The 21382-nt window shown below is 43.1% G+C and overlaps 1 protein-coding gene and 1 pseudogene across 1 annotated transcript in view; both read right to left on the minus strand.

The window, feature by feature from the left end:
• Positions 1-715: 715 nt before the first annotated feature.
• The window catches only part of LCMT1 (leucine carboxyl methyltransferase 1), a 53335-nt gene continuing 32668 nt past the window's right edge, over positions 716-21382 (minus strand). Inside the window, exons 7-11 of the mRNA XM_006148287.2 lie at positions 15985-16105; positions 12656-12757; positions 11266-11357; positions 3058-3155; positions 716-946 (exon numbers count right to left, since the gene is read on the minus strand). Coding sequence (XP_006148349.1) covers positions 924-946; positions 3058-3155; positions 11266-11357; positions 12656-12757; positions 15985-16105 — 436 coding nt within the window. The 3' untranslated portion in view covers positions 716-923. The remainder of the gene's footprint in view (positions 947-3057; positions 3156-11265; positions 11358-12655; positions 12758-15984; positions 16106-21382) is intronic.
• LOC102501641 (protein NipSnap homolog 2 pseudogene) lies at positions 18530-20654 on the minus strand (annotated as a pseudogene).

Below are 21382 nucleotides of genomic sequence, written 5' to 3' on the forward strand. Positions count from 1 at the left end.
ATCAGTGGCTTAAAGCTCCACAAATTTATCCTTTAGCAGTTCTGGAGGTCAGAAAGCTGAAGGCCAAGCTCTGGTGGCATGCACCTGTGGTTCCAGGAACTTGGGAGACCGAGGCAAGAAGACTATGACATAGTAGACCCTGTTCAAAAAAATAAAAAGTCTGGAAGCATTTTTCACTAGGCTAAAGTCAAAGTGTTGGCAAGGCTGGTTAGTTCTGCAGGCTCTGAGGAGAGGCTCGGTCCTTTTGCCCTTTCAGTATTGAGTGGCTACCTATATTCATTATCTTTTGGCTCAGTCCTCCATCCTCTGCTTCCATCATCATACCACCTTCTCCTCTGACTCTTCCTCTGCCTCTCTAATAAGGACCCTTGTGATTAACTACATCAGCCACTCCTTAATCATAGTTTCAGGTCATGCAGCCTGCCAGAATAACCACAGTGAGAGAGGCAATTAAGTAGGTTAGTCTGGCAAGAGCAGACATGGGAGCCAGAGGAAATTTCAAGTCCCTGATGGAGGCTGAGGGTCAAGTGCCCCGTATAACAGCAGGCGCCACACCAGAGTATGGAGGGGCATCAGTCCCAAAAAGGAACAAGGTCATGAGCTGAGTGACTCACAGGGATTAAGTCAAGGTAAAGGCTTTAGGAACCTGGGCTTCAGCTGACACAAAGGTAAACCTAATCACCCTCTGGATTGCAGAACGAGGCAGACACACAGGCAATTGGCAACTGAGATTTATTGAAACAATGTTAAATCAACAGGAGCAGAAACTGGTACTAACCACCTTAGTAACCGAGGTTTCTGAGCGCAGACGAGACTGGTAGACGAGGACTCCCCACCATTCCCCACCACTCGGGAAGCTCAGTGACTCTCCTCCAGGAAGGCTGGTGGCTCTATCTTCTGGCTCAGCATGAACCTTTGACAGGTTAATAAGTTATCTCCCTTAAACCTGGGGGGAGGAAACACAGATGCTGCTGAGACTCAGAAAACAAATGGAGAGAGCTGCCACGGTGTGATACTGCGGCAGGCCGGTGACTGGTTCTGGGGCCCCGGCCTCACAGCATGGCAGTCTGCTCTCCTGTTATGTAAAAGGAGATTTCACAAGGAAAACATAGGCTGGGCAAGATCACGTTTATGGACAGTTTTAAAGGGATTAAGAAAGCTTAAATTTATGGGCTTTCTGCAGTAAATGTCAAAAACCTACCTACTCTTTAAGTGCTGAACTTTGAGCAAATGAAGAGATAATGCTTTAACACGCACACACAAGCACTGACATTCCAGTCCTCAGGTACACAGCAGGGACAACAGAAGCCCCACACATTCCAATGTGCATGTTATTCCTCTGTAAGAACTAGGGTTAGCTTAAAAGTTTGAAATACAGGGCCAGCTTGTGGCATAGTGGTTAAAGCAGCTGGACCCCACGTGGCCAGTTGAGTAGTTCGTTTCGCAGACTGGTGGCTTGTGAAACACACTGGGTACATGTGCGTGTGTGCCCCAAATCCCAAAAGGAGGGAGAAATGGAGGAGAAGGGATTGTGGCATGACCATCCTCCTGGGGAGGGTGTGTGTGTGTGTGCTTTTTCTCTCCCTCCCTCCAGTGAGCACACACACTCTCTGGCAAAATTAAACACACACACATATTAGAAATAACTTACATATCCAAAATAATGGGAAAGTTAAATTCAGACATAGTTAATAGGAATTAATTATCATAAAGTCACCAAAATTGTGCTGAGTTTTTAACAGCAAGGGAAAAATGCTAGCTATAATATAAAGTTGAAGAAATTAGGAATCAAAGTTACATAAATATATAAATTCAACTCTGTTAAAGTTAAAATAGTATCTAAGCAGAAAGTTGAAACTATATAACTAGAGGTTATCTCTGAGTGATGGGCATATAGGTGAATTTTCTTTGCTATATATTTTAGAAGCTTCCAAGCTCTCCACTAAACAGTGTTTTTATCACTGTAGGGAGGAGGGTAACAATATAAAAACATATTGATAAATGATTTTAAATAAAAAACAAATTTAAAAGAGTTTTGTGAACTGAACTACACAGCTGGGTAAATTTATAAACAACTGAAATGATAAACCCAGGGGGCAGATTAACCGTCTCCCGTCAACCTAGAATGCTCACACAGGGGAAACTTCTTGCCGTGGTCATGTTCTCTGCATGAGCTGCTTGCCTGGGGTCCTATTATTCAGATGGCATCTGTAGGGAGTTTGAAAGGCATCCACTACATTAAAGGCCAGAACTGGGATCCAACATGGTCTGCACTGGTCTAGAGAGATACTCAAGGAACACCCACTGGGAGAACAAGGCCAGCGTTGGGCAGTCATTAGGAGGAGCTTGCTTGAGACCAAAGTAACAAGAAACTGAGAGCTGGATCCATGTTCTCCCCGTGGCCCTACTCTGCCACGGCCAACAAACTGTGCCTGAATTATAAAAGAGAAGAGGAGGAGCACACCGATGCTGCCTGAGTATGTTAGACAGAATGATCTGTGTGTTCAATAACTAGTTAACCTGGCAGTAAATTGATTAAAAAAATATAAACATTGGTTACTTTTTTTTCTTCCTTTAAAGTGAGAAAGCACTCCCTGGGGGAGATGGCTGCACTCTACACTGCAGACCCTTCTCCTCCATTCACCTCTCAGAATTCTGGGCACATACACACATAACGCCTAGCCATGTTTCTCAAGCCGCCAGGTACAGGACTTGAGCTGCGCAGCTGGCCGTGTGACATCCAATCAATTTAAATGCCACAACACTGGGCTGGCCCCAACTCTCAAGGTCTTTTACCCTCCAACTGTGGAAAATACATGCAGGATTTGCAAGGACTGTTTGTTTTGGGAAACGTAGTTTGCTTAAACAGCTCTCTCTTTCTGAGCTATAAAAACAGAAGATGTAACAGCAAATTCTTTGTATACACACATGGATGTGTATACGTATATATGATCCTTTAATTCTTTCTAGACCTCACGTTCTAGGTATGTCCTTCACTCTTTGGAGAAACAAATTTCCCGATTTCCAGGTGGACACAACCAGAGTAAGGTCACACACCTAGTTCACTCCCTCCTTTGGTTGCCCAGCACAGGCAGTAATGCTGCATGAGCTGCTCAAGGAGCTCCATTTCATCCAGGAATTCAAGTGATTCTATTCTGTGGAGAGAATGAAGATTGAACATTATAAATTTATATAGTTAAACACGAAGATGATAATCCACAGTTACCAATTTGGAAAGACGTTGGGGATATACTAAGAGAAAAGAAGCCAGCTATAAAATAGTGTGTATGGTGTGGTTCTATTTTTCTTAAAAAGAAGGAAAAAAAAATTTTTTTTTAAAGGGGTTTTTTTTTTTTTTTTTTTTTTTTTTTTTTTTTGCCATAGGGACATGTGCGAGGCGAAGAGTCAGAGAGAGATAGAGGGACAGAAAATGAGAAATCACAGGTACCAGCAGTTAGCGTAATGGCTATGTTGCTGGACTTCCATGTAGTCGACTGCGGTTCGAGTCCCGGACCCAGTGGCTTAAAACTCACTCTGGGCACGTGTACGTGCGTGCCCAAGATCCCAAGAGGAGAATGGAGGAGAAGGGACTGTGGCGTGGCCATCCCCCCAGGGGGTGATTTCTCGCTCTCTGTCTCTCTGTCTCTGTCTGTCTGGCAAGCGCACATACCCTATGTCAAAAACCTCTCCAAAAAAAAAAAAGAAATCACCCCCCAGGGGACGGGCAACACTATGATCCCTTCTCCTCCATTTTCCTCTCTGGATTTCGGATACATATGCACATGCACCCGGTGTGAGTTTCAAACCACCAGGTCCAGGACTCAAACCATGGTCAGTCATGAGGAAGTCCAGCACCTTAACCACTACTCCACCTGTTGGCCCCCAAAAATGTCATAAATGAAGTCAAAAGACAAAGAACAAACTAGGAAAATATATTTATAATGAAAATGACACAGGGTTCCTTGCGATATAAAGGATCTCCTAGCTATATGAAGGGTTGTTAAACTGGGGACCAGTCCATAACATGGTGGTTAACGCTGCTGGATTCTACATGGCCAGCTGCACAGTTTAAGTCCTAGAACCCGATGGCTTGAAAAACACTTGAGGCACATGTGTGTACGTGCCCAAAATCCTGAAAGGGAAAAAAAGGGGTTGCACTGCTAACATCCCACATTGAGGGGAGGTGAAATGGGGGCTCTCTCTCCCACTTTCCTCCTCTCTTTGTCTCTTTCCGCCTCACTCTGGTGAATGCACATGCCCTCTAGCAAATTTTTTTTCAAAGTTTTTTTTTTTTAATGAAAGAAAAAGAGTTGTAAATTTCAATAAGAAAAACTTTTCATGTTAATTATAAAAATGGGAAAAAGACAAGTTCGCCATGAAATAAAAACAAGAGGTTTTTTTTTTAATCTCATTTATTAGAAAAGAAACATAAATTAAAACACAAGGTATTTTTTCAACTCTAAGACTGACAAAGATTAGAAAGGCTGATACAAGCTAGGCGTTGGGAGTGCTCCTGTAAGCCCAGCTATTTGGGAGGCTGAGGTAGGTGAGCTGTGAGTTCCAGGCCAGCTTGGGGAACACAGTGAGACCTTGCCTCTTAAAACAAGCCTCTCTTGGGACCAGCAGTTAGCGTAATGGCTATGTCGCTGGACTCCCACGTAGTCGACCGTGGTTTGTGTCCCGGACCCAGAGGCTTAAAACTCACGCCGGGCGTGTGTGCGTGCATGCCCAAGATCCCAAGAGGAGAATGGAGGAGAAGGGATTGTGGTGTGGCCATCCCCCCAGGGGTGATTTCTCACTTTCCCTCGCACTGTCTCTGTCTCTCTCCAGTGGACACATGTGCCCTAAGACAAAAACCTATAAAAAACAAAAAAAAAAAAAAAGCCTCTCTTAAAAAAAAAAGACATGAGAAAAAAGATGTTCCCTGAATTATGTAGGATTATAGAACAGTAACACCTAGAGGACAGTTTGGGTTGTTTTTTTTTTTGTTTTTTATAGGTTTTTGTCTTAGGGCACATGTGTCCACTGGAGAGAGACAGAGACAGTGAGAGGGAAAGTGAGAAATCACCCCTGGGGGGATGGCCACACCACAATCCCTTCTCCTCTATTCACCTCCCAGGATCTTGAGCATGCACGCGCATGTGCTTGGCATGATTTTCAAGCCACCTGATCCAAGACTTGAACTGCAATCGGCCATGTGAGAGTCCAGCGACATAACCTTTAAGCCATTTGCTGGCCCCCTAAAGGGCAGTTTTATCATCTCTAACAATGCTTAAAATACATATGTTCAACAGCATTCACCACAGCATCCTAGCTCCAATGAAGTAACAAAAAACACTGTAACAGAAGAGACACGCTGAATAAATTAAAGCATATTCAGACAGTAGGGTATTGCAGAGGCGTTTTAAAAATGGGATAGGTCTGGGCCAGCAGGTGGTGTAGAGGTTGTGGTGTGGGACTTCGACATGGCCGACCACAGGGAAAGTCCTGAACCTGGCAGCGTGAAAGTCACACCACGTGCATGCATGCTCAAAATCTGGAGAGGGGAATGGAGGAGAAGGGACTGTGGCATGCATGGCCATCTTCCCTGGGGGGTGACTTCTTACATTCTTTCTGCCTCTGTCTCCAGTGAGTGTACACAACCTATAGCGTATAAAAAAATCTCTAAAAACTGCAGTAGGTCTATATGTACTAACACAGAGTAATCTCTGAGACATATCATAAAATTTAAAAAGCAAGTTTCTTAAAAGTGATGTGCAGAATATACCACTATGTAGGTTAGGGAAAACAGGGAACACATATGCTTATATATGCACAAGCTACTTTAGGAAAACACAGAAGAAACTATAACAATACTGGCTGTCTCTTAAGAAAGAAGGTAGCAGACTGGTAATGAAGGTGGATGATGGAAAGGGTTGGGAAAAATTTTTTTTTCCCTCTACTTTATTCCATTTTAAAAAAATTATATTCATGAGACCAGCAGATGGCATAATGGGTTTGTTGCTGGACTCACGCATAGTTGACTGCGGTTCAAGTCCCAGACCTGGCAGCTTAAAATTCAAACTACATGCGTGTGTGTGTGTGTGTGTGTGTGCTCAAAATCCCAAGAGGAAAATGGAGAAGGGACTGCAGCATGGCCATCCCCCCTGGGGGCTGATTCTTGCTTTCTGTCTCTCTGGTGAGTATATGTGCCCTATAGCAAAATTCTCTTTAAAAAAAATTATATTCGGGGCCAGCAGGTGGTGTGGTGGTAATAGGTGCTGGACTCCCACATGGCCAACTATGGTTCAAATCCTGGACCTGGTGGCTTGCTTTCTCACTTTCCCTCTCTCTCTGTCTTTCTATGATCAAACTGGAAAATAATAATAATAAATAAAGTTAAATAAAATAATTCTTTTAAAAAATTATATTCATATATAACTTTCCCAAAAAAATCATCTTTTAACTTATTTCCTTTTAGAGTGACAGACAGGCACCCCTGACAGGGTCTTCAAACCACAATCCTCCCTCCAGCCCTGCAGCCAACCAGGGTCACAGGCACACCTGTGTGCTCAGGTAGACCCAGGACGTGAACCCAAAGCCTTCCTATATGACTTCCAACATCACCCAGCAGCATCCCTACTGCCTATGCACCACAGCTGGGCCCCAAGAAGCATTCCAAATGTAAGATTTTAAATAAATATGTACAGCAAGAAACATGCACAAATGTATGGAAATCATTTATTTTAAATTTTCTGTCAAAATATGCACACACTGTGGGAAAAAAGTCAGGTAATTCCCTAGAGTATACAGAAATTTTTTTAAAAAAAATCCATATCTTACTATTCATAATAGCCACTGCTAATAATCTTGCAATACCATGTGGCCATTTGCCCAGGCTACCTGTGTGTGTGAGCATGCGCACATATGTGCATATGTCTGTGCATGTTTCTGTAGCTGTATATTCACTCCTATCTGGGTATCCAGGCCTACGAACCACACCTGAAGTGAGGACAATTCATAGAGTGCTCTGGTTACTTCCCAACTAGTTTTATCAAAAGACATCCAAAACAGATTTCCTAAAACCAAGTCCTAGGGGCCAGCAGGTGGAGCAGTAGTTATGGCACTGGACTCTCATGTTGCTGACTGTGCATGGAGTCCTGGACCCTGCAGCTTGAAATTTACTCCAGGCATGTATGCATGTGTGCCAAGAATCCCAGGAGGACAGTAAAGAAGGGACTGCAGAGTGGCCATTTCCCCTGGGGGATGAGTTCTCACTTTCTGTCTCTGTCTCTCTGGCAAGTGCATGTGCACTATAGCAAAAATCTCTCTCAAAAAAAAAAGAAAAAAAAGTTCTAGAAAAAATTCAGCGGCTTCAAAAGCAGGTATGCATACTCATAATCCCGAAGGGAGAGATGGAGAGGGGACTGTAACAAGGTCATCCCCCATGGGGGGGGGGTGCTTTCTCACTTTCCCTCTTTATCTCTCTTTCTATTCTCCTGAGAGCACATGCACCTACTGGTAAAAGACTAGCACCATAATGAAGGCTCCTGGATAGTTATAAACAAGCCCAACTATCAGGTGATACCAGGAATTATGAAGCTTTTCACTAGAATGTAAGCTCCCAAGGGGAGGTATATCTTTGGGCTGATTTTAAAAACGTTATCCCCAGAAAGAGAGAGAAACACACAGAGAAAAAGCACTCCCAATGGGACATGGTCTTGCCACAATCCTCCTTTCTCCATTTTTCCCTTCCAACAGAACTTTGGGCATAGGCACACACACACCCACCAAGTTTTTCAAGCATTTGGGACTGAGACTCAAACTGTGGTCAGCCATGGGGGATGTGGCTTTCTATGTGCTCTGGGAACAGCCTTCTTTTGCCCTAATTTAATCACTGTTGTATCCCTTGTGCTTAGAAAAGTGCGTGGCACACAGCTCATCTTAAGTGGATAGACTTCTTGTTATGCTCTATAGAATCCGACAGACGCAGATATCAACTACACTGAAAAATGCACTCAGGGTGGGAATGGCTGTGCAGCCTAGACAGAAAGACCAAGGCCATTCCCCTCTCACTACCCGCCCCTGTCAAGGTCACACGTTGCTGTCTATTATAGGCCATGGCAACATGAGGTAAATGACTGCCTAGAAGCGAGCTGCTTTCTTTGTGGCTGCTGTGAGCAAGACTCCACGTATCTAGAAGTGCTACGGAAGCATTCCATTATAAATATCAGACCACGGGGTTTCCAAACAGGGCAACCAGCCTGCAGAAAAGGACACTCCTGGAAGAATCCAGGATCATCAAACTCATCACAAGGAGATGGCACTTTCTCAAAACTTTCATTGCCAATTACTGACTTATGTCAGTAATGAAAAAAAGTGAGGTTGCTAAGTGTTACTAAGTTCCATAGAGCAGCAAAGCCAAAAAATTCTTCTTTTGATCCTGAAAGAAACCAAAACCTACACAGTAGGTCTCCAAAGGCAGAACACATGTAATGGAAACATGAATTGTTAAAAAAAAAAAGAAATTAATAGCAGGCAGTACCACCACACACACAGGCACAGATGGTATTTGTAACAGGGAAATGAAAACAAAACAAAACAAGAAATGCGACACCACAGCCAAATGCCCAGCTAGGAACAATTTTAATTACTTTAAAATTACAATTACCGTAGGCTACAGATCAATTTAAATACTATATACACTTAAGCAGGCTGTGCTAACCCTCAATATTTTGATATGCAAAGATAAACACAATCTACTGTTAAGTTTTAAAAAGAGGGACCAGCAGATGGAGGAATGGTTATATCAATGGACTCTCACATAGCTGACCATGGTTCAAGTCCCAGACCTGGCAGCTTAAAACTCACACTGGGTATGCATATGTGCATGCCCAAAATCCCAAGAGGAGAATGGAGAAGGGATTGCAGCATGGCCATCCCTCATGCAGGTGATTTCACACTTTCTGCCTCTGTCTCCCAGGCAAGCTCATGTGCCCTACAGCAAAATGCTCTCTCTAAAAAAAAAAAAAAAAAACAAAAAACTATAAATAAATAAATAAATAATACATTTTAAAAAGAAGGGTGGTTTACAGACCAATAACTGTAGTATGAATCTACTCATTCAAAAAAATAGAAATCTATGTATCCATAAAAATGTCTTTTTATGGGACCAGCAGTTAGTGTAATGGCTATGTCGCTGGACTCCCACGTAGTCAACCGTGGTTCATGTCCCGAACCCGGTGGCTTAAAACTCACGCTGGGCGTATGTGCGTATGTGCCCAAGATCCTGAGAGGAGAATGGAGGAGAAGGGATTGAGGTGTGACCATCCCCCCTGGGGGTGATTTCTTGCTTTCTGTCTCTCCGTCTCTCTCTGTCTGGCGAGCGCATGTGCCCTATAGCAAAAACCTCTAAAAAAATTTTAAAAAGTAAAAATGTCTTTATATGTACATAATACACACACATACTTGTGAAAAAATATGCCCCAACTTGTAAACAACAGCTTCTCCAGAGAGGGTGACTAGAGTGGGCAATTAATTTCTACTTAATGCATTTTACATTACTTCAATTATTTTTTTAACTTAAAGCCAGTTCTGTGGTATAACAGCAATGTACTGCTCAAGAGAGGCTAGACCCCACATGGAAACTACAGTTCAAATCTTTGGCCTAATCTGTCTGAAAAACATCAGGCATGTGTGTGAGTAACTAAGATCCAATGGGCTGGAGGACGAGAGGAAGGGGCTCCTGGTATGACCAGACCCTGTGGCAGGTGCTTCTTTCTCACTTACATGTGCATACATGCACGCTCTATCATAGATGAACAAAAACAAAAACAATGGACATGTATTTCTTTTATAGTGAGGGGAAAGGTCCTCTACTCAGGAGGCTGAGGCAGAAGGATCATGACGTACTGGGGCTTTCTTTAAAACCACAAACCAAAACTGCCAGCAGACTTCTTTCTCTTAGAAGTCCTTGAGCAATGCTGATTTCTTCTCTCTCCAAAAGAGGGATTAAACAAAATTTCCCAGAGGCTGTTCTGGGAATTTTTCAGGTGTAACTGTTTATTTTAACTAAAATAATCTGTTTTGGCCTAAGCCCTATCTCAGTCAATTGCTAATGACTTACTCTTAAGCTACTCTTAAAGTTTTTGTTTCAAACCTGTATATGGAAGCTAAAAAAATGGACCTCATAGAAGTGGAGTAGAATAATGCTCACTGGAGCCTGGCAAGGGTACGGAGAGGAGGGGACAAGGAGATACTGGGCAATAGGCCCAATCATAGTTAGGCGATAAGAACTTACTGTTCTGCGAGACAGCTAGAAGGCAGGATTTTTAAAAGTGTATTTATTTATTTGTTCCATGAGTGAGAGAGACAGAACCCCCAGCAGGGCACTGGCGCTATGACCCAGCCCTGGATCATGGGCATGCACAGCCCGGTATACCCAAGGTCTCCAATGTAAACCCAGAACTCTTCCACATGGGTCAGCCTCACAGAGTATCCTGCTTTACTGTTGTGCCATTGTCCAGCCCCACAGAAGACAAGATTTTAAGTGTTCCCAACATCAAGCAGGGATAAATGTTTGAGATGATTGATATGCTAATTACCCCAATTTGATCAATAGGCACTGTATTCATGTACCAAAATATCAAGGGCCAGTCAAGTAGCGTGATTGTTAAGGCAGCTGGATTCCCCATAGCTGACTGTGCAGTTTTGAGTCCTGGACTTGGTGACTTAAAAAACATGCCGGAGGCAGAACGAGCAGGTGGTGTAATGGTTAAGTTGCTGAACTTCCATGCAGTTGACCGCAGTTCACGTCCCAGACCCAGTGGCTTCAAACTCACACTGGGTGTGCATGTACGTGCGTGCCTAAAATCCTGAGAGTAGACTGGAGAAGGGATTGCAACTGGCCATCCCTCTTGGGGGGTGATTTCTCACTTTCTGTCCCTCCATCTCTCCGGCAAGCACACATGCCCTATAGCAAAAATCTCTCGAAGAAAAAAAGAATGCTCCATGCATGTGTGCCCAAAATCCCAACAGGAAAATGGAGGAGAAGGGATTGCAGTGTGGTCATCCTCTCTGGGGAGTAATTTCTCACTTTCCCTCTCTCTCTGTGTCTCTCCAGTGAAAGTACGTGCCCTATAGCAAATTTTAAAAAAGTATTCACACTGTACCCCATAAGTATGTATAAATATTATGTGGAAATTAAGGACAATGAAGAAAAGAATACAGATGATCAGGCCTTTAATTCACGATGAACTCCGTGGACCTGACCCGGCTGTCCCTTACCTGCTCACTTCGGCTCGTGGCAACCTGCTGTACAGTTCCATCATGTCGACTGCTGAAGCTGTTTCCCAGCCGTTCGACAGGAGCCGCTCCTTCTGGAAGAGGCAGTAGAGAGACATGAAGGACCACAAGGACCGTCGTACACGTCCAAGACTCTCTTGAGCACACTGGAGTTTCTCTAGGATGACTCCTCCCTCAAAACCCACCGTGGCCCTCCCATCTTTCTTCTTGTCCTTTCCTATTTCTATATTGAACCCTCATTGTTATAATAGGGGAAAACTCACAAAAGTATATTTACAGAGAAATACAGTTTTCTAAGGGCAATGGTTTTTTAAAGCAGTCTAGTTATAACATGACATAAAAACATGTAAAAAAAAACTACCCTGTTAACATAGGGGCAGGAACAGGAAGTACTTCCAGCAAATAATTTTTTAAAAGGGATTATTACTAATTATAACTTATGATTAATATTTTAAATCTTATTATAGATTAAGGGGCATATCAATCATCTATAAAATGTAGACCATGTTTGGATCCTGATTTAAACACAACTATGCCATTTTAGTTTTTAGAGAGAGATTTTTGCTATAGGGTACATATGCTTGCTGGAGAAAGAGAGACGAAGAGACGAAAAGTGAGAAATCACTCCCTGGGACGATGGCAATGGCACAACCCCTTCTCCTCCATTCTCCTCTGGGGATTTTGAGAATGCACCCACACATGCCCGGTGTGTTTTAAGACACCAGGTCTAGGACTTGAACCACTATCAACTACATGGGAGTCCAACAACGTAGACAAACAATACTGACAAAATGTTACACCATCTGCTGGTCCCCCAACTATGAAATTTTTTTAAGAAACGAGTGGGGAAAACCAAATATGGACTAGGTAGGAGATGCTAAAAAGGAATTAAGTCAATGTGTGTGGTATAATAATGGCATTATTGTTACACTGGGAGAAGAAAGTCCTTATTGACAGGAGAGTCACATGAGATACTCAGGGGTGATATCATGTACTGTCTGGTTTTTGCCTGAAGATATTCTGACAACAACAACAAAAATACTTGGGTGAGAAATATCTGAAACAATATTGGCAAAATGTTAATTAATGAAGCTGGCTAATGGGGCTGGGTGCGCATTTCACTATTTACTCTACCTTTATGTTTGTTTAAAAATCTGCACAATAAAAAGTTAAAATAATAGAGTGAAGGAAATGTAAATCTGTATTTCTCATGCCACAATGGCAGAATTTGGATTTTCCTTGTGCCGTGAACTAGTGGCCCACATGGAGCCCAAGCTGCTCCTGTAGACAAGTACTCTACTCCGCAGGACCTCTCACGTTACGTTCTCCATGAAGGGATAATGCTCCTTCTTGCTTGGCTCTGCTCTCTGACCTGCGACTGCAATGACTTGCAGATTTCCACTCCAGCCAGGTCACACTGTCGTCTCCGCAGGTTTTCAATCATGATCTGCCCAAACCGGTCATCCATATTGACCTGGGGAAGGAAGGAGGAGGCCAGGCATCACCATAGGGTTTCACATTTTTGTTTCTTAAATATGCAAAATAAAATAAAAACTCCTCCTTCTTTTCTTTTCTTTTTTTGGGGGGGGAATTTCTTTTTTTTTTTGCTATAGGGTGTGTGTGTGCTCGCCAGAAAGACAGAGAGAGACAGAGAGACAGAAAGCGAGAAATCACCCCCCCTCCCGGGGGGGATGGCCACACCACAATCCCTTCCCCTCCTCTATTCTCCTCTTGGGATCCTGGGCACGCACTCACATGTGCCCCGTGTGAGTTTAAACCCCTGGGTCTGGGACTCGAACCATGGTTGACCATGTGGGAGTTCAGCGATACAGCCATTATGCTAACTGCTGGTCCCCCTTGCCTATCCTTTTGAATTGTTTGATTTTTATACTCTGCATGTGGTATTACTTTAAAACTAGCTCAAAAACCATATCTATGTATGTGCACAAAAGCCAGAAAACATAGTATAGTATTACAGCATATATACTATGATAGCGTCATACAGAAGCTATCAAAAGGTCATCACCTTACCAACATGTGAAATGATTCTCAGGGTTTGTGTAACAGTGCTGTCAGACAAGAGCCAATGGTATTCTCTTTTGATGGTGAATAAGATTGACATGGCACTAATACTCAGCCTGCACACTATTCATTCAGGATAGAGGTGACTGTGAGCATAACGCCATCATTTCATTGCCTGGGTTTCAATCGTAGCCTTACATTTAACTGCCTGAGGCTGAGGACAGGCTGCTTAACTCTATGCCTTAGTCCCATACTTGTGCAATCAGGATAGTAGCAGTGCCTGCCTTGCAGACTGTCATGATAATTACCTAAATTCATATATGTACAACCCAGACAGTACCTGGTACACAGTAGGCAAAATCTAAGATTTTTCCCTCATTGCTTTATTATCGTTATTGAAATAATCATCATTATCCGTGTGGTTCTATCATTTTAAACTACTAATTAGGAAATAATGTAAAGCATGTGAGCAATTAAGAGATGTCATGAAATACTGCTGATTCTGTATTTGTTAGAAAATTACTGAATCGAGGGAACCAGCAGTTAGCGTAATGGCTAAGTCGCTGGACTCCCACGTAGTCGACCGCGGTTCGTGTCCCGGACCCGGTGGCTTAAAACTCACGCCGGGCGCGTGTGCGTGCGTGCCCAGGGTCCCGAGAGGAGAATGGAGGAGAAGGGATTGCGGCGTGACCATCCCCCCTGGGGGGTGATTTCTCGCTTTCTGTCTCTATGTCTCTCTCTGTCTGTCTGGCGAGCGCACGCGCCCTACAGTGAAAATCTCTCCAAAAAAAAAAAAAAAAGAAAGAAAATTACTGAATCGAGCAAAATGTTTATTCTTCACAAGGTAAGGGCAGCAGATGAGACTTGGAACAGTTTAGAGATAGCTGGGGACAACATATTGAAAACTAGAACATCCCTAGCCTTGTTCCAAAGTGACAGGATCTCTGGTCAAAATTCACTTAATTCATCATCTCTCATAGGATGTTGAATACATGTTGTTGAACAAAAGGACTTACAAATGGGGGCCAGAGGTGGCATGGAGGTTAAGGTGGCTAGATCCCACATGGCCAACTACACGATTTGAGTCCCAGACCTAGCAGCTTGAAAAACATGCCAGGTGTGTGTGCAGGAGTACCCAAAATTCCAACAGGAGAAGGAATTGCAGCATGGCCATGCCCCCAGGGGCGATGTCTTATGTTCCCTCTGTCTCTTTCCATTGAGCATACGCACCCTTAGCAAAAACTAAATAAATAACACAAATGAAGTAAAATGGATGGAACAGCACACACTTAAAATGTGAGGACACATGGAATTTATATTCCTTAGCTGTGGGATTATGAAGACAAAGACAGATTCTGGGATTAATTCATAATAAAAGAAAAGAATGATGAGGCCAGCTCTCATTACATCCATTCACCAGGACGGAAGATTGAGTCAGAGGAATGGTCCCAAGTAAAGGGTGGCAAGGAAGAAAAAGAAGTCAATTAAGAACCAACTCTACAGGAACTTAGACCACAACAGGTGCTAGGAAGGAGACTGAAAGGCCAAGGTCTAGCCCTAGATCTATCCATAATTACATGACATTGGCCAAGTCCATTTCCTGCTCTTAGCTGTAATAAAATAAAACAGAAACTGAGATATTTTTAAAAAATCAATTCAACTAAAATGAGCAATAAAAACAGCTCCCATGTATTCAGTGCTTATCATGTGCTCACTGCTGAACAGCCTCTCATGAATTCCTGTAATAATCCAGCATTATCCCTTCAGAAATAAAGAATGGGAGCTCAGAGGGGTCCAAAGAATCACTAACGATGGCTTTGTTGTAAGTGTGTTGCATGTAATAACCCATTCACTCTTCACAGCAACCCTATGAAGTACAGACTCTTATTTTCAGGTGAGGAAACAAGTGCAGAGAGGCTATGTAACTTGTCCAAGTCACACAGCTAGAAAGGCTCCTTCTAGAGCATAGACTCCCAATCACTAGGCAATGCTGCCTAACGTAACAGAGCCATTAAGAGCTGAGGCCAGGATGTGGACCCAAGCTGCATCATTCCAGAGCTCTAAAGTCACCTTTGTGGACTATGTCAGATGAGGCAAAAGAGCAACCAGTGAGCCAAACCGGTGGTTGTAGAAATTTAAAGAGTTTACATTAAAATTCTGCATTTCTAACTACTCTCAAAAACTGGAAGTTCTAGCAACTCCAGGCTCACATGTCCACATGATAACAGCCAGAAAATGAATGGTGGCCACTGCTGTGAAAAGGACACGGGTGCTCCAGTCCCCACGGGCCCTACCACTCCACACTGTGTGCACCGGCCAACTCTTTCCATTTGTGTCACTGGCTTGCCCTTGGAGGCACTTGAGTTTGCTACCCCTACACTAATGGTAGCCAAAACCCCCTTCGTCATGTTCTATGACTCTAGGAAACAGTGACAAAATAAGAACTTGAAAAACTTTATTTATAAAGGCTAAAATAGATGTTCTAAAAATTCTGGCCCAAAGTCTGCAGGCAGTCAAGCAATTAGGAATGCTGAACTGGTGGTATTGATTAGCAAAGGGGATAAGTAAGTGGTCAGAGGCAGAAGGAAAAGAATAAGGGAACTGCATAATGAGTGCGCTTAGTGAGGGAAAGAAATCCTGGGGTCGATGCAGAACTCGACCGCTTGTAGTTCCTTTTACCTGTTCATAGTTTATGAACATGGCCGTCTCGAAACTGTTGGCAGCCCACTTTAGAAGGCTTGCAGACTGCTCTGGGGTCATGTAAACCAGCACACATTCAGTTATTAGGAGTGTCGGTAATCTTAAGAGAAGAGAAAAGGGCACATAAATATGTTTTCATCAATTCCAGCCCCTCTAATTGTACCTATGTTGCAGAACTGTCAGGATGGTTCACACCCCAGTAAAACCAGGACTGGGCCAGCCTGGCACCAGACAGCACAATAATACATGTGTGGGACCTAAAGGTAAGCAATGGACAGGCCAGCCTGTGACCTGGCAGTTACGTGAGCTGGAGGGAGGGAACATGAATAGTCTATAAAAAAAATTATTAATCAGTATGCATTCTGATTTCCCAGACCCAAACTTATAAAGTAGAAAAAGCAACAAACTTCTAAAAGAGGTATCTAAAAGCCTTAATTTTTGAAACGATGGCAGCCCACAAATTATGCAAGTCAGCTGGATGCAACTTACCAGCAACCTCCTTTTTTGGCTTGTTTGAACTATTCTTTCCCTTACCCCCAATTCTCTTCACCTTCTCCTATGAACTCTTTAGAGACATGACTACGAAGCCTGGAGAAACTCCTCTGTTTCTAGAACTCTACTGGTCTGTTCCTAGTTCACTTAACTATTTCTTCTCACAACACACTTACCCTCCTCACAGGGTCTTCTTTTCTCTGCCCCTAAATATTGATGTTTCTTGGGGCTGGTTATTATTTCTCCCACAAAACAAGTGGGTTATTTTTGTCTGTTTGTTTTATTGACAGGAGATCTTAGGACAAATACATGCTGGGAAATTAAAATAATATTATCTTTACCATACTTTCCCCTCAAATGTTCACCTTGTGCTACTCACCTCAAATATTCTTGAAAATGTCATGTTCACCTGCATAGACATGTCCCATTACATCTCCAATCTGATTTCAATCTCATCATGTTAAAGCCATATGTCTTGGGGCCAGCAGGTGGTCTGGTTGTTAAGGTGCTGGACTACCACATGGCTGACCAAGGTTCGAGTCCTAGACTTGGCTTGCTTTCTCTCTAGTGAGTGCAGAACATACTAAAGTTCTGATAATAAATTTTCAAAAGACAGTAATAAATAAATAAATAACTTCCCCTTAAAAAAATTTTTTTTAGAGACAGATTTTTGCTATAGTGCATGTGTACTCACTGGAGAGACAGAGAAAGACAGATAGAAAGCGAGAAATCACACTCTACGGCAAATGGCCATGACACAATCCCTTCTCCTTCATTCTCCTCTTGGGATTTTGGGCACGCACACAAATGCTCCCAGCATGAGTTTTGTTTTTTGTTTTTTTTTTTCAAAGAATTATTTTATTCCATTTTATTCATTCATTCATTCATTTAATTTGACCAGAGACACACACACACACACACACACACACACACACACACAGAGAGAGAGAGAGAGAGAGAGAGAGAGAGGAAAGAGAGAAAGCAAACCACCAGGTCCAGGACTTGAACCATAGTCAGCCATGTGGGAGTGTCCAGCGCCTTAACCACCATGCCACCTGCCGGTCTCCCGGCATGAATTTTTAAGCTGCCATGTTTGGGGCTTGAACCACGGACAATTATGTGGGAGTACAGCAACATAACCATTAAGCCATCTGCTGGTCCCAAAATTGTTTTTTTTTTTTAATTAAGAATATTTTATTGACTTTAGTATGCTCTTGGAGAAAACCATTCACATGTAAAAGTTTGACATTTGACAGGAGATTTATTCACACTTCATTTTATATATAATTTTTTTAAATTTTGGGATAGACATAATTTTTCATGTCAACAAGACTTTCACATGATTACAGTCACAAAATTGGCACACTATATTAAAAAATTAACTCCAACAGCTAGACAAAGAATGCAGCTTTAGGCCAATTTAAATCTCTACCTGCACTACCCTTCATACATGATCCTGGGAGTATCTGCTATGAGCAGATACTAACCAGAGGGAACCAGCAGTTAGCGTAATGGCTATGTCGCTGGACTCCCACGTAGTCAACTGCGGTTCGCATCCCGGACCCGGTGGCTTAAAACTCACACCGGGCGCGTGTGCATGCATGCCCAAGATCCCAAGAGGAGAATGGAGAAGGGACTGCGGCGTGACCATCCCCCCTGGGGGGGGTTGATTTCTCGCTTTCTGTCTCTATGTCTCTCTCTCTGTCTGGCGAGCGCACGCACCCTATAGCGAAAATCTCTCCAAAAAAAAAGAAAATTAAAAATACTAACCAGAGAATGTCTAAGGTCACAAATGATTGTTTATAAAATAAAATCTCTTTTCTTTTCTTTGGAGATAGTGTACGTGTGCTCGCCAGACAGAGAGAGAGAGACAGAGAGACAGAAAGTGAGAAATCACCCCCAAGGAGGGATGGCCATGCCGCAATCCCTCCTCCTCCATTCTCCTCTCCGGATGTGCCCAGTGTGAGTTTAAGTAACCAGGTCCGGAACTCAAACTGCAGTCGACTACTTGGGCATCCAGCGACATAGCCATTATGCCAACTGCTATTCCCTAAAACTTCTTTTCTTAGTGCTACTTTGTTTTGTATAAAAAAATATTACAAATAAAAATGAGTGCTATCCACGGTGCTCATTTCGAAATCACACATGATACACAGGTTCAAGCCATTTGTTTCTCTCACATGGAGACAGCGCGACGCCCTGTGTGAGGACGACTCACTGACAATGTCCCTTGCCCACCACGACCAGCTCAGGAATGGCAGACTGCCTACTACGCTGACTGACTACACATGAGAGTGAGTTCAAACAGCTCAGGTATTGGATACACTCTTAATTTGGCTCTATTCGACACTCTGAAAAACTGTTAGAGAAATAAGACAACATTGTTATGTCTTCCCGATACAAGAAATTTGTCTAAAAATCTGTGATTATACAAAACAGATTTGCCTTTTACGAAGTAATGGCTAATTTTTTCATGGTTGGATAATTCTAATTTTAACTCAAACCCTCTCTTCCCGGAGGGTGGAGGAGAGGTTAAGTACCACCGGGTCTAGTCTACAATCACAGGGCTGTTTCCCAGAGGGCAGAGCGTGACGGCAATCTGTCAAACTAATAGCTTCCATTCTTGCGATTATGTAAATTTTAAAGAGAAGTCTCTCGTAAGCTATATACAGCAGTTTCTATTTCAGTGTTTCTTTTTCACTTGATATACAATTAAAATTAATTCGCAACAAATACTTGTCACAGAAATCTATGCAGGCACGTATAAATCCTACGGCTTTACTGGAGGGGTGAGGTCTTCAGTGGGATCACGATTCTGGATTCCGTTTCCTGAACAGGTGGGACCATGTAATAGACCAGGTCTTCCCAGCCATGTTATGCCACGCTGCATTCCGTATGTCTTCCCGGGTCTGACGATCCCTGTAAACCCAAAGCTGGTACACTGTAGACAGCGGCCCATCTGAGAGAAGAACCCGCCCCTGCTTCATTACTGTCCTGCCTGAAGCGAACAGCACAAGCCCAGGAACTGGCCCATTCGATCATGGCTCCTGGCCGGAGCTGGTGAGACCTGAGCTCATATACATTCGGTCCTGACCATGCGACGGGCTCATTCCAGAAACTGAACACCAGGAGCAGCTGATTCTTTCTGGAGAGAAGCGTGTTGCTCCTTGCTTTACGAAATCCTGTAAATTCCTGATTTTCTTTGAGTTTATTCATGAACTCTGTGAGGGCTGGATGGCCTCCTTCTTACCTCCAGAGGTGGACAGCTTGATCTTGCTCACCATACCGCGTGGTCCAAGTCCCCACCAACTACAAAGATTATCTTCATTAATCTTTGGCAACACCCCTTGACAAATTTTGTTGTATGCTTCTCAGCATTCCAGTTTAACATCATGAAACTAATTTGTACAAACTGCTTGTTTCCTTTTTGGGCTGGAGATTAGAGTGAGCATCTTTCCTTGGATCAACTTTCCAGACAAGTAAGGATTTTAACCAGCTGTCTTCTCGAGGTCTGTTAATGGAAGATGTCAACCTCTGGAGCCCGGGCAGGAGGCTGCAGGGAGCCGCCAGCCCAGGCTGCTCCATGGGTGTGCAGCACTCACACCACCATCTTGCTCTGGTACCTCCGGTCCCATAATTCTTAAAAATATATATATATATATGCATACATCTCACCCACTCTTCTTCCCAGAGGTGCCCACTTTCAACAATTTGGTGTGTTAGGCCACCACGGCTCCAAAGTGCAGCCATGAAGCACTATGCTGAGAGAGACAAATCTCCTAGGGCTGCCCAGGATTCAAGTCCTGGCCATGGTGACTTACATGCTGGGCACACATACGTGCCTGGGATCCTGATAGAATGGAGAATTAGAGGAAAAATTATTGCGTTGTGACTGGCCCCACCAGAAGGTGCTTCCTCTCTCTCTCTCTCTGTCTCTCTCTCTCATGTGTATCCTTTGACATAAAAAATAAAAATAAAAAGACTTTGAATCCTATTAGTCCATTTTTAAAACACTTGTGTAAGTTATGTACATAATCATGAAGATACAGCACATGAAAGGGTTGATTTTACACATTTGGTACCACAGTGTGTGTATTAATATCATTCTGTGGGACCAGCAGTTGGCATAATGGTTATGTCACTGGACTCCCATGTAGTAAACATGGTTCAAGTCCCAGGCACAGTGGCATAAACTCATGCCAGGTGCGTGTGCGTGCATGCCCAAGATCCTGAGAGAAGAATGGAGGAGAAGGGACTGCAGTATGGTCACCCCCCTGGGGGATGATTTCTTGCTTTTTGTCTCTCTGTCTCTCTCTGGCTTTCTGGCAAGTGCATGTGCCCTATAGCAAAAACTTCTCAAAAAAAAAAATATATATATATATTTATATATTATTCTGCAAACTGAGGTTGTCTTATTCTTTATTGTCCAGAGTCTGCTTATTTTTAACACCTATTATGCATGAATTCATAGGAAATAGGTACCAGAAGCTCAGGCTCCTTTCCATTGGTTCTCACAAAGTGTACTTCTCTGGGTGGAGCAGGCTGGTGCTTCAGTTGAAACCAGGTACCTTTCTCATTGGCTTCCTTTTTCTGGTCATTTTCCTTCACACGTTTTAGGAAGCTATCTCTGGTCTTACAATGTTTAATATGCTCAATATGCACATTAATTCTCTTGGCAAGAATCTTGCCCTTATTTGTTTATAACAATGCCAACAGAATGCTGGGTAACACCATGGACTCTTCCAGTTTCCCTGTGGAGCATTCCTTTTTGAACAGTACCCATTCCCTTGACGTCTACAGTATCACATTTCTTGTAGATTCACATGTATGTTGCCAAAGGAACCACTCTGTTTTTTAAAAGGCCTAGAGAACATATACGGGGTGC

This window comes from Tupaia chinensis, unplaced genomic scaffold (genome assembly GCF_000334495.1).
Source record: "Tupaia chinensis unplaced genomic scaffold, TupChi_1.0 Scaffold000231_2, whole genome shotgun sequence".
Taxonomy (NCBI): Eukaryota; Metazoa; Chordata; class Mammalia; order Scandentia; family Tupaiidae; genus Tupaia; species Tupaia belangeri.